Source organism: Chelonia mydas, chromosome 1 (assembly GCF_015237465.2).
Source record: "Chelonia mydas isolate rCheMyd1 chromosome 1, rCheMyd1.pri.v2, whole genome shotgun sequence".
NCBI classification, from domain to species: domain Eukaryota; kingdom Metazoa; phylum Chordata; order Testudines; family Cheloniidae; genus Chelonia; species Chelonia mydas.
The window spans coordinates 33,523,022-33,536,114 of NC_057849.1; the positions used below are offsets into that span (position 1 = coordinate 33,523,022).

Sequence of the window (13,093 nt, forward strand, 5' to 3'; positions counted from 1 at the left end):
GGCTACTCAGTAGCCTTATGGTGTTTAGAATGTGTATGCGTGTGAGGGGAGCGGTGTTTAAAAAAGGTAGAGAGCCTGAAACATCTGCTCTGGGAGCAAGGGGTCTGGAGAACTCCAAGGACTCTGATGTAGTTGAAGCGGGCTGAGCTTGAGATGGTTTTGGGGGGAAAGAGGAAAAGAAAAAAATATCATCATCAGCTTCTCCTCTCCCCCCAAAGTGCTGCTGTGAGCAGGCCAAAAGCCAGTGGTGGAAATGGCTGGTGGAGTCTGGAGAGAAGCTGCACAGTGCTGGGAGAGAAAGAGGCCAGAAGCAAGCGAGGCTGCAACTGGCACCAGAAAAGAAGGGACACAGAAAGAGGCCAGTGGATAGGTACCCTGGCGGCTGAGTTGTGGTGTTGGAGAGGCTGAAAGGGAGAAAGTCCAGGTCAGGAGGGACAGGAAAAATAGAAATAGTAGGGATAGTAACAAAAAGGGACTGTAGCTAGAAAGAGGAAAGGCAGGTGGTATAAGGGGAAAAGGGATAAGTTAAAGGAAGAACAGTGCAGTTAAACAAGAGGCAAAATAACTAGAGTTTTAAATTATATTCAGTGTTGTTGTAGCTGTGTTGGTCCCAGGATATTAGAGAGACAAGGTGGGTGAGCTAATATCTTCTATTGGACCAACTTCTACTGGTGAGAGAGACAAGCTTTCAAGCATACTGAGAGCTCTTTTTCAGGTCTGGGAAAGGTACTCATAATGTCACAGCTCAGTATGAGGTGGAACACATTGTTTAGCATAAGTAGTTAACACATATTTCAAGGGACCATTCAAGGTAAAGTGTTGGTATCAGTTATTTGTTCTTTATTCATCATTCAAGTTAGAAGGAAATTATATTCACTTCAGGTAATTTACTAGTAATTGTCATTTCTTATATTCTGTGCAGTCATGTAATTTATACTTGTTTCTTGTTCTACTTATTTTGGGGCCAACACTGAATACTTTTTGCAGAATAAAGCAAACTATTTTAATAAATTTTGAAGGGAAAACAGAATTCTCCTGAAAAATCGAACTATGGGTAAAAAAAGTAATTATTAAAAACCCCAAGTTCTGTTACCGGATTTCTTTTGTAAATACCCTGTATAGTAGAACCTCAGAGTTACAAACACCTCAGGAATGGAAGTTGTTGTAACTCCGAAATATTCATAACTCCGAACAAAACGTTATGGTTGTTCTGTCAAAAGTTTACAACTTAATACAGATTTTAACTTTATTATGAAGAATGCTGCTTTCCCTTGAATTTTTAGTAGTTTATGTTTAACAGAATACTGTATCGTATTTGCCTTTTTTTTTTCTTTTTCTTTTCTGCTGCCTGATTGTGTACTTCCAGTTCCAAATGAAGTGTGTGTTTGACTGGTCAGTTCATAACCGGTGTTCGTAACACCGAGGTTCTCTTTTGCCTTTTTGGCATGCACTAGTCCATATTAATGAATAAGACTCAAAATTCGCTTTAATTCATTCAGTTTATTTAATACCTTTTAAAGCTGAAAAGTAATCATAGTCATGCATTGTTTGAGTTGACTGAAAAAACAGAGGACTCATAAGGCACTGGAACAACTGAAATAAATATCAAGTGGGTGAAAAACTTTGACTTAAAACACCAAACGGCATAATTTTAACATTATTTTGAAGTGGATTGACAGATTCTAACTGTTGTAAGTCAGCATAACTCCAGTGAACATCCGTGGAGCTGCATCAGTTTACAGCAAGGGTGGATCAGGCCTGGTGTGCTCTCAATTGATCTATATTAGTGCTAGATTGCAGCCGCCTTCCCTGAGTATCTCATAACTCTTGGTGTTTGCCATCTCTTCCTGGTTTACACAGTGTATTCAGGCTAGTGGTTTCCTCTGAGCCTAGTTTAGGCACATTGCTGTTTCACCATCCTCACTCTGGCTTCTTGTAAAGATGCCATGGTCAGTGGTTTCCATGGGGACATGCCAGTATGAAAACATTTCCACATTCGATAGCTCCAATATCTTAAGCTGGTGTCTCCACACTCCTGGTGTTAGTCCTGCTGTCCTGACCCATTCTTTACATGCATGAAATCCCCAAATGATCTAATGGATTTTTTACTAAAGTACAGACTGCAGGATTAGCCCTAATTACTTAAATAGCAGTCACCATTGCTCTGTTCCTAAGAGGTACCAAGAACCTCTTGCAAGATGCTCAGCACCCTCAAATTATTGGAATTGTTTGTACTTGCGATCTCACAGGATGCATTCAGCATCTTGCAGGGGGATCTGGGTTAGTTCTGCATTGATTTTAAATGGTCTAATGTCCCTTGAAATGCTAATCATTTTCTTCTCTCCGCCTATTAAATTAATTCAGTTCCAGACTGACATAAGCTATATAGTTCCCATATATACAGTACAGCTTTGGTGGTAGATAAACAGAGTTTGTTCACAGAATCATTCTCTATAAATCCCTATTCCCACAATAATATTTCCATTTGCTATAGGCTGTTCTACAGCCTGCAGCATGGTACCCAAGTAGAAAGCGATTAGCACCAGAACATGGAGTTAGTTTTCAAGACACGAACAATTCTTTTACTCCAGATGCTATATTGAAACTGCAGTGGTCCGTTGAAAAAGTAGATGTAACCTATGGGGGAAAAGACTTGTTAAAAGGAATTGCAAGCAGAAATTAATGCCATTTGTTAAAAGTATTACTCAAATAAAAAGAAATCCTGGGTCTTCAGACTAAGTCTATTCAGCAAAATGATTTGCTATTTGAAACTCTGAGCTAAATTTTCAAATTAGCCTCATTCTGGCTCTTAAATTAGTGCCAACGGTCAATATTTGGGATGCTCAGAAACTTGGTTCTTCTCTTGTACATAGCACATGCCTGTGAAAATCATGTGGTTACTCATTTATTTAATTCTCTGATTTGCAAATGCTATTTAAAGACGATATAGTCTGGTCTCAGAGACATGGACACATTGTGTAGAGTTCTGTCGCTGAGTTCTGACCCAGGTTTTACCAGAGACCTGTTGGGTGGTCCTGGAAAAGATACTTCACCTTCCTTTCTGACAGGTTTCAGAGTAGCAACCGTGTTAGTCTGTATTTGCAAAAAGAAAAGGAGGACTTGTGGCATCTTAGAGACTAACAAATTTATTTGAGCATAAGATTTCGTGAGCTACAGCTTATACTCAAATAAATTTGTTAGTCTCTAAGGTGCCACAAGTCCTCCTTTTCTTCCTTTCTGAGTTTCCCTCCTACAAAATCCTAAAACCTGCCCACCAAACTCACTCTTTTGAAAATATATAAAGCACTGTACAATGACAAGTGTTCCTATCAAAAAGGAAGGAAACAATTTAAAATATCAGGAAATAATACATGGTGATTAGAGCTGGCTGAAACTTTTCAAATGGAACACTTTTCTATCAGAAAATGTTGAATGAATATCACGAGAACATTGATTGCACTGAAAATTTTGACAAAATCATTTAAACATTTCCTTTCTATAAGATCAATATTCTTTGTTTCAACTTTATTGCTTTGATTTTCATAGATTATGTTACTTGAAATTTAACATTTCTATAAGATCAAAATGAAATATTTTTAAACTGAATGGGATAAGGTTGTTTCAAAATTTCCAAAATGAATTTTTTTCAGAAATTTCATTTCACAGGAAAATTTCAACTTTTTGTTTTGCTTTGGGACGGAAGGAAATTTGTAAATGCTGGGAATTCTGAATTTGGACCACTTTAATGATAATAATGAAAGGGAAGAAATACCATTTTTTTGGTAGACTGCATCCACTCTATTGCCAATTCCTGGGAATTCTTCCTCTATCAGTTTGGGGTAGCCTTTTTCCATAACTTGGTTTTCTTCATCATAGCTATGTTAAACATGGAAAAAATACAAATTCAATGAACCTGCATGGCTTGCAATCTGACAAAAGTCCTATCACCTTTAGGTACCTTGTTCAAAGGTACCCAAGTTGTAAGTGGCTGGAAGTCGCTAGATTGTCTATGCCAAATGAAATGGTGAGTATAAGTTCAATCCTCCAGGCCTCCTTATACCAGAAACACAACCTCAGCTGGTACAAGAACAATAAAGGTAAATTTTTAAAGGTTGGTTAATAAACTACAGAATTGAAAGGCTAGATTCTACATGGATTGTACGTAGGTATATAAGGGTGATGGTGCTGCATGTCTGTCACTGGAGCAGGTAGGCAGAAATTGTCAGGGGATGGATGGAACATTGGCTCTAAACCCAACTCATTGGCCAGCACAAGAAAACTAGAACAAAGTGGGTCATATTGGCTGCCTGTTTAGGGCAGCAGTAACCCGGTGCCACACATATCCAGGAAGAGGGAAGCAGGGAAGGAATTGTGTCTAAGAGGTATATCTGAGTTACAGTTTCTCCTGGGGATAAATTCTTATTACCCTCTTCTCAGGGTTGTGCTGAATGTCATAATTTAATCTTAAGTGTTTATATAATTTTGTTACTTAAATCTTTATGGTACATTCTAAAGAGCTGTTATCCCTATAAAACTTTGAAACGAAAGAAAACATATGATCCATGAGGCCATAAGTGTTTACGCTGAAACAAATAAACAAAAAATTGGCCCTTTTGCACACAATTAAGCTTGGCAGAACTGAAAATAAGAACTCATAAATCTCTAACATACCTCCAGTACTTGTCTCCAGTAAAAAAGAGAGTCTTGCCAGTGTCTTTAATGTGGACAGCCCCATCTATTGTTTTCATCTCTCTGGGGAATCCCAATTCATATATTTTTTTAGGGTACCCTTCAACTATGTCATAGCCATTCAGAGCCCAGAATTTCCTGCCTGTAAATAATGATGACAAAATGTTAATCTTTTATGAGCATCAATGGAAAGGTATTAGAAGAGTAAAACCCAGCAATAATTATTACATTGTTATTATTTGACATTATTAGTTTTATGTGACTTAGATTATATGGGGCCAGATCCTCACCTGGTGTAAAATGAAGCTGTTACACCAGATGAGGACCTAACCTTCTAGTCTAAATTCTGTACTCTCTAGCCCATTGAAGATCTTGTAGTATTGCCTGGGGTGAAACCAATAGAAGTTTGTCTGAGTGAGGACTGTAGATTTAACCCTAAGTAGTTTTATTCAATGAGACTGATTAAGATACTTCCACTTTTCTGCCATTTGCAAAAGGCTTACCCCTAAATATGAACACATGATCTTTCATGGGGTTTTCATAGGCAGCATCAATCTTGTTTGGAAGTTCTGGCCAAAATGACTTAATTAACACCAGTTCTGCGTCAACCACCTGAGGATGTAGGCGCCAGAAGAACCTAAGTCAGAAAGAGAAAATGGGCTTTTTATCATCTTCTTTATGATATCATGTTCACAGTGTTTCACAAATATTAACTAATTTTGGGTTCTCAGTCTTTTCTACAACGTGGAACACATTTTAATTCAAGAAGAATCTTATAGACCTCCACCTCCTCTCCTAGCCATGATGGTTCAGACTACCTAGCTCATTCATAACATGAACACTTTCACAGAAGAGAACAAACCGATGTCTTGATTTCATTTTGTCCAACCTTTTTTCCTTAAGAAGAGAAACTACAGATAAACGTGGCAGTGCATCACATAAGATTGCTGCGTGCAGTGCAATTTTGCCCAGAAAATTAAATAGTTTCTGAATTTTAGAGAAAAATCCAGTGCAATCCCATGAACCAGTAAGTATGTCTGCTTGATCACGTGGAGACTGAGCCCAAGTCACACCAGTTTCACATCAATTTAACTGCATTGACTTCCAGGAATTCTTGATTGTCACCAGTGTGACAGGGAGTCAAGCCCATATTTATGTTATAAAGGCTGCTTAAATGTGAAATGCTGTATGGCCCTTACAGTTATTTCTGTTGATTTTACAACCTATTTTAGTTGCGCTTAGAAAAAGAGATTAACTTCTAAGGGAGAAATATAGCAGGTTTTTTGGAAGATAGAAAAAGATCTAATCAATTATATTTTCAGAAACAAACGATAAAGTAATGGAAATTAAAAAGGTTTTTGGGCCAGTTTCTTTTCTCAGTTGTACCAAGTGTAGTTCTAGTAGTGAGTTGGCTGGGCCCTCTACAGCAAAAGAAGCATATAGGTAAACCACACATTGCAACCTGTCCTTGAAGATCATCATTTCTCCTCGAAGTTCTGTTATTGCATCAAGTGACAAATTTTCATCACATTTCTCTGGAGTTTTGGGGTGTTCGGGGTTGGGATCTCTGTCTCCTGCACCTGTAACCGTAAATTATAACTTAGCTTTGACTGCTTTTGTTCTTCTTCCATGTAAGATAACTATGTACTAAATGGGACACTGAAGAGTCCACCAGTGCCAGAATGAATACAACCATCAAGGACAAACTGTCTGGACTAATGATATTCAGTTTCCCTTCTTATTCTTCTTCTGGCAAATCATGTCCCTATGTTTTGGGGTTTAGTTACATTGCAAAGATATTTGCGGCTAAAACTAAATGGGTGCCATTGACACCATGTCTTTAGGGCCTCTGAGAAGATTGCTTCCTCCCAAGGTCTCCCCTATGGGCATTTCTGTTTCTCCTACTTCATAGTCTTTGATCACCCTCCCATGGGAGACAGCTCAGAGACCTTAAGTCCACTAAAGCAGGTAACCAGCCAGCAGCAATCACCTGTGCAGTTTCTACCTGAATGTTAAATGTGGATATCTTCTGACCCTGAGGCCTGGTTCCCAGGATCCAGGGTTTCTATCTTAATTTACCATGGTAGTGACCATTGAGCAATAGGAACAACAACAGCAGATTGCTCACCCTAAGGTAAATTGCAGTGCAACATGTAATTCCAAGATACATGGATAAAATGGCAAAAGGAAGACAAACCATAGAGAGCTTGGATCCCTTGCACATCATCGTCAGGAAGCAAGAACCCAGTGTTGCCAGTGTAGGTGTAAATAGGGAACATCAGAGCTCCCGCGTCTCTGGAGTGCTCAAGTCCCAAAGAGTGACCAAACTCATGGGCAGCCACAAGAAACAAGTTGTATCCTATAAGAAAACAAAGCAAACGTAAAAATACTTGTTAAAACAATATACACATGTATCTGAATGCAGTTTATTGCCTGATCCTCTTTCACAATGTCTTTTTTGCACTGATGATACAAATCAATTATATAGATCTCTATATCATCTAAGAAGTGAACATACATGAAATAATTAACCCTAAATATTATTAACTCCATTTTACAGATGGCGATGCTGAGATACACAGTCCAATCCTGCTGTCTTCATTCAAGACAATGGGAATTTTGTTTGAGTAAGGGCCTAATAGCCTGAGCCCTTTAAGTTTTTTCTTACACTAAATTGTATTTGAAAAATTTCCCACTATCACCAACTCCAGTTCAACTCAATCATCTTAGCAATGTTGGAAATTGTAGGATGAAATCCTAGTCCAATGAAGTTAATGGAAGTTTTGCCAGGATTCCATCCCTAGTGTAGGTAGTCCATTGACCATCAATGCTATTTCCAGCATTGGATCAAATAAATCTGCTCCCAGCAAAGCTAGATGACACAGTGCTGAAAAACAGTGTCCGCAGTTGAAAAAAACAGTGACAATTGGATCCATTTTTCAAAAATGGCTCCTTGTGCAGACAAGGGCAAATATTTTCAAACTTCATAAAAGTGGCCTGATTTTCAGATATGGTAAGTATCTACAACTCCCACTGGCTCTACTGCGGGGTAACACCATCTGTCTGAGATCCAAGCTGGACACCCTCAAATTGCAAGCGAAACAATGAGATATTTGAATAGTAAAAAACCCAAACTGCCTTGTTTCTCTGGGTTCATGGATCATGTGATTCATTATTCTGGTGTATTCAGACAACTGACAGGTATTCTAGAAGAGAGTTGCAAATTCCAAATTTTAACACAAATAATTGTTTTGTCCATAATTCATGCAAGACGTGTACCATACTCCTATCTACAATCTGGGATTAAAAACAGCTCCCTGTGACTTCAGTAACCAATCGCGCAACATGAATAATAAAAAACAACTACAGAACAGTCAAAGCAAACTGTTTACAAACAACATATAGGGTGAAAATTATCCATCCAAAGTATCTGGCAAATATTCTGAATAGCAAATACATTTTATGAAATCAGGATGAGATTGTGAATGATTTGCTATCCAAAAAGGACAAAATTCATAGCCAATATTATTTGAAACAAATAATGCACCCAGCTCTAGTTAAAATGATCTTTTGAACAGGTTACCTCTGGAATCAGTTGACCAGGTTTCATCATCGTCAAAATGAGCATCTCCTCCATAATTTGGTCCAGGAGGAAAAGCATGAGCCAGTAATCCAGAAGGTCCATCAAAGGGATAAAAGTCACCATGTTCTACAAAGCAATATTTAAAATACCGACAGCATTTACATCTCATTTTTAAACAGGTGAAAATGTAATTAAACTGCCAAAAAGTAAACTTTCTCTGTTACCTTTAGTTCCAAAGGAAATCATGATATCAGCAGTGCCACTACGAATTCTAGTAAAGTTCAGTGGTGTCACTTCAGACCAAACCTTGAATGCTTTTTTGAATGCTCTGTCCACTTCAGCACGTGTCAGATCTCGAGTGTAATTCACAATTCTATCAATCAGATAAAATATCTTCAATTAACTTTTCTGCAGGTCCAAGGAACTTTGCAATGTACCTGTATGAAAACCTACTTTTGACTGGGAGACAGCCATTTCTCAAAAGCTATCCCTAAAGTGCACTTACCTCAGAACAAAGAATTGGATTACTAATGTACAGTATTCCAGAAATAAAAATGTACATTTCCATCTACCAGTATCATTCAGAAAGATAATGACCTAACAGTTTGGGATTTGGGGTGTGTTTTTTGGGGTTTTTTTGCCATTATTATATGCACTAGAAAAACCCCAGAAAACAAAAAGTTTGTTCTTTATTAAGATATTTTGTATAGATAATATGGGACTTTAATCAGTATATTTTACTAAAAATATTTTGAAGAGATATGAAATATCTCATGCACCTGACCATTCTGGAGAGACAATACATGATCAAGGAGACATTGAAGAGATACAACGGTCACCATTACAAAACAATGTTTGTTAACAGTTTACTACATAGCATTATCAGAGATACCACTTATTTCCATATTCAATACATAGGGAAAAGAGCCCTCTCTCTTTCTTATCACTCTTTGGTTTCCTGCAAATAGTGACTTTTTAATGGTACCATTGTATCATATTGTGATCATAGAATATCAGGATTGGAAGGGACCTCGGTAAACCATCTAGTCCAATCCCCTGCTCAAAGCATGACCAATCCCCCATTTTTACCCCAGATCCCTAAACAGCCCCCTCAAGGATTGAGCTCACAACCCTGGGTTTAGCAGGCCAATGCTCAAACCACTGAGCTATCCCTCCCCCAGCACAATCAAATGCCCAACATAGGGCTTGAACCTACAACTATGAGATTAAGAGTCTCATGCTCTACCAACTGAGCTAGCCAGGCTGACTGATAACTGAGTTCATTAAAGAAATTTAGATAGGGCCTGATCCAAAGCCCACTAAAGTTAATGGTAAGACTCACATTGAGTTCCATGAGCTTTGGATCAGGGCCATATAGATTTTAAAACTGCAACATGAGATTTTTACAAAGTCTGGACTACCCTTTGTTCTTGCTGAGCTTGTCAACCTAATATACGACATAATGGCTGTTGAACAACTATATAGCAGGATAACTTGAAAATAAGAAACAATAACACTAAATGTTATAATTTTACCTGTATGTTAAATTATTTTTTGACCACTTTAGTTTTCTAGGAAAAAAGTTGTATTCCCCCACATCGGGGACACCACATCTTGGCTGTTGCATCAGCTCATATGTTTCTTCATCTAATATGCCAGTCACCTCCAGCCCAAAAAAAGACTGCATTTCTCGAAGTTTGGCTGCCACTGAGTTGGCATTCTTCTTCCTTATGCCAGCAGGATTGGAACGTAGGTTGTAATGTGTCTTTAGATAGCGCTAGGGGAAAAAAAATATTATTTCCAGTTTCCAAAGAACAAAGGCAATCAAACAGCCGACCTTAATATGTGAAGATTGATTTTATACTGTACCTCTGCAAACTGGAGGTCTTCCATTGTGAATTCATCGCTGTCTTCATGGGGAATAGGCAGTGTCAAACAGCATGACAAGCCCAGCAAGAAAAGGAAGGCAGCTGCAAGGCTTGGATGCATCATGCTGAATTCTTGGGTTCTGAAACTCTGATTTTTTAGAGTGTAAATACCTTTACTTTTATAGACCTAAACTGGTGAGTCATCTCTTGTGGACAAATTAGAACATCCTTGTCATTGCAAAGTAAAGATGCTTACACAGCTGGTTTATTTCTTCATTCCAAGAAGTCCTGGTTTGGGCATCTGTGGTCCCACTAAGGGCTTAGAAACTATATCTTTATATAAACATGCTCTCAGCATATTTACAGATGCTGTGGGAATTTTTGTGTAGAAGCAACTCAGCATTATTTCATTATTTTGCAATAACTTACACTGACCTACTTTTTCGTCTTTGATAGGATAATTACTTTCCTTTTATTTTGTCAGACAAAGCGACACTATATGACAAGCTCTGCGAACAGATGGATTGTCTTAAAGTAAAATAATTGCATAATTTTAATGTCTATAGTAATTCATTAGCACATCAATTGTTTTGCAAACTTACCATCTTGATTCATAAGACAACAACAATGTGGAGTTTATTATATTACTAACATGTTCCTGTTTTGGGGTTTGTTTGTTTGTTTTCATTTTTAGTCTAAAACTCTAACAACAATTTTGCTGCTGGAATCGTGATAGTAGTGGGTCTCAGTACAGATCAGAATCATTTACAGACACATTTTCAGAAATGGATTTGGATGACTCAGGTTTTGGCTACCGAGCTGAGATGTACCTGAAAACACAGCAACTGAAAATCAGTATTCACTTTTGAAAATGCTGGCCTTTGAGAAGTATTTGATCAATGGCAAATATGAGCCTGTAAAATGGCCAGTTGATGGAATCTGACTTCCCTTAAAAAGAATAATATAATTTAAATGGGATACCATCATAGGTCCATTAGGCACACAGTTACTACTGTCATGTGGGCTGTGTAAAAGCCTAGATAGGTAGATTCTGTTTGTGTACAAAGCATGATAGAAGCATGTGATTATGTTAATTTACAAAGCACAAGATGTAGTGAAACTGGTAATATGGCAGCAGTGAATGCTACAGTATTTTTGAATTTGAGGCTACTCCTTCTCTCTATAAAGTCAACTCAATCTAAGCTCATTCTGCACTTTGGAAAATACAGACTGGCTACCATCACTGATTCTGTCCACATCACATTACATTCCTACTGGCCTGTAAGTCAGATCAAGGTTCTGTCAGTGTTGAAATTTACCCACCACTTTCATTTAATCTGATCTTTCATCAGAGACCTCACCCAGCTTTATACTTACTACACAACACGTCTCAGCATAATTCAGCCTATTGATGAAACAGGAGCCAGTGAAGCTAAATGAGTAAAAATTCAGCCAGTTGCCCAAATGACAAATAATGTTTTATCAAGTGATGACAAATTGCAAAAATAGATGAAAGTGAGTGGAATTTTGCGCTGGATTATTTGGCCAAGTTTCTAATTTAACTGCAAGTTTGAGCCAGTGCTAAATATAGTCATAGCAATTAGAGATGGAAAACCCCTATTAAATCATCTTGTCCATTCGCCTACAAATGCAGGATTTTCCCTTTCTAATATGCTGATGTGGATACTGAAGCGATGAAACACATATACCAGAGTATGGTTTAATGTGGAGGCCTCTGTTTTTCTAAACTATTAGCCAATGAGAAACGCCTCCCTGGACTACCCAGCAGGGCTCTTCTAATGTGGAATTTAGCTGGGCCCTGGTTTCTACAAACCTTAGGAGGGTCTGAGCGCAATTCCCTTCTACATGCCCAGGCCTGCCTTGACAGGCAATCAGAGTCCCAACCTATTCCCCTCCTCCATGCTGGAGCTAGGAGAGGTAAGCCATGAAGGTTTACCCTCTTATCATGCAGTGTTGTGCTCTGAGCCCATTGGGTTACAGAGACCTCACATCTGACGCTTTCTTAACGCACCAACCGCACTGGAGTTTGCCAACATTGTGACAAATGTAATGTAAATCCCTAACCCGGACGTCCAAGATGCCAGATGGAAGGTGAAAAAATCCCACAGTCATTTCTCAATTTTCCCATATGGGAAAAAAAATCCCTTTCAGACCCTCCATAAAATCTGGTGATCAGTATAGTCCCCAGCAGCCCAAGAACTCCAGAAATAAGGATGTGAAAGGCTGATGCTGGAACAAAGCTAAAATGGCTACAAGCCAGCAGTGGGCAGAACCTCTTCTTCCTCTCCCTGCCTCTGGAAGTGGGAGCCAGTGGGTCAGTCTGTCCTGACCCCAGTCATCCCGTTGCAGTGGGAACAGGTAGGACAGGCTCAAAGCTCAGACCCAGTTAAAGCCAAACCCTGTCCCAGGGAAGGAGGGGGAAGGGAAATAGGGAAATCAAGAGGAGCCAAATTCCCCTCCCGTTCTTCCCCCTTCCATCACCCACAGGTGAGGGGAAGGCGAGGGATACTGGCATCATCGCCACTCCATGGATCTCTAGTTACACGCCCCAGTTAGCAGGTGAGTGTTATCCAGTCCACCTTTAGATCCTTCCACATGCACTCAGATACTGTGGTGGTAGGACAGTAAATTCTTATCTCTTCTTAAAATACAGTTCTACGCTAAGAAGGAACTTTGACATAATAGGATTGTGGGGTTTCACATTCTTGTGTTGCATTCATTCCTTGTCAAACTCATTCAGTTTGCCACTAAAAAGATAATTTTTCTAACTGCAGCATCTGCAAACTCCCTCTGGGTTGTGACAGTTACACTAGTTTCTTTTCCTCTCATGCATCAACATCAGCAATAAGTAGCTAAGTTCTTTTGCTTTGCTCATCCCCTCTCTTCTGCCCCTTCTCACCTGGCTGTTACTGGCAGCTCAGTTCTGGTGCTC

The 13,093-nt window shown here is 38.9% G+C and overlaps 1 protein-coding gene and 1 non-coding gene across 2 annotated transcripts; both read right to left on the reverse strand.

Moving 5' to 3' along the window:
• Positions 1 to 1,485: 1,485 nt before the first annotated feature.
• Positions 1,486 to 10,441, reverse strand: LOC102940155 (collagenase 3). The gene is made up of 10 exons (XM_007057352.4): positions 10,142 to 10,441; positions 9,808 to 10,049; positions 8,497 to 8,645; positions 8,273 to 8,398; positions 6,887 to 7,048; positions 6,152 to 6,269; positions 5,193 to 5,326; positions 4,672 to 4,831; positions 3,773 to 3,876; positions 1,486 to 2,637 (listed from the first exon to the last, which is right to left on the reverse strand). Exons 1-10 carry the CDS (start codon positions 10,262 to 10,264, stop codon positions 2,537 to 2,539), a joined length of 1,419 nt encoding a protein of 472 aa, XP_007057414.1. The 5' UTR covers positions 10,265 to 10,441; the 3' UTR covers positions 1,486 to 2,536.
• Positions 9,464 to 9,536, reverse strand: TRNAK-CUU. Its single transcript has one exon. It is a non-coding gene; the product is annotated as a tRNA-Lys (tRNA).
• Positions 10,442 to 13,093: the final 2,652 nt, after the last annotated feature.

What these genes read in the sequence shown, in the direction of transcription:
- LOC102940155 (XM_007057352.4), bottom strand. Translation starts at nt 10,264, where the DNA reads ATGATGCATCCAAGCCTTGCAGCTGCCTTCCTTTTCTTGCTGGGCTTG. An exon ending in AAAAATAATTTAACATACAG is followed by an intron (nt 8,646 to 9,807) that starts GTAAAATTATAA and finishes TCTGATTGATAG; the next exon opens with AATTGTGAATTACACTCGAG. An exon ending in TGCAGTCTACCAAAAAAATG is followed by an intron (nt 2,638 to 3,772) that starts GTATTTCTTCCC and finishes TTTCCCCCATAG; the next exon opens with GTTACATCTACTTTTTCAAC.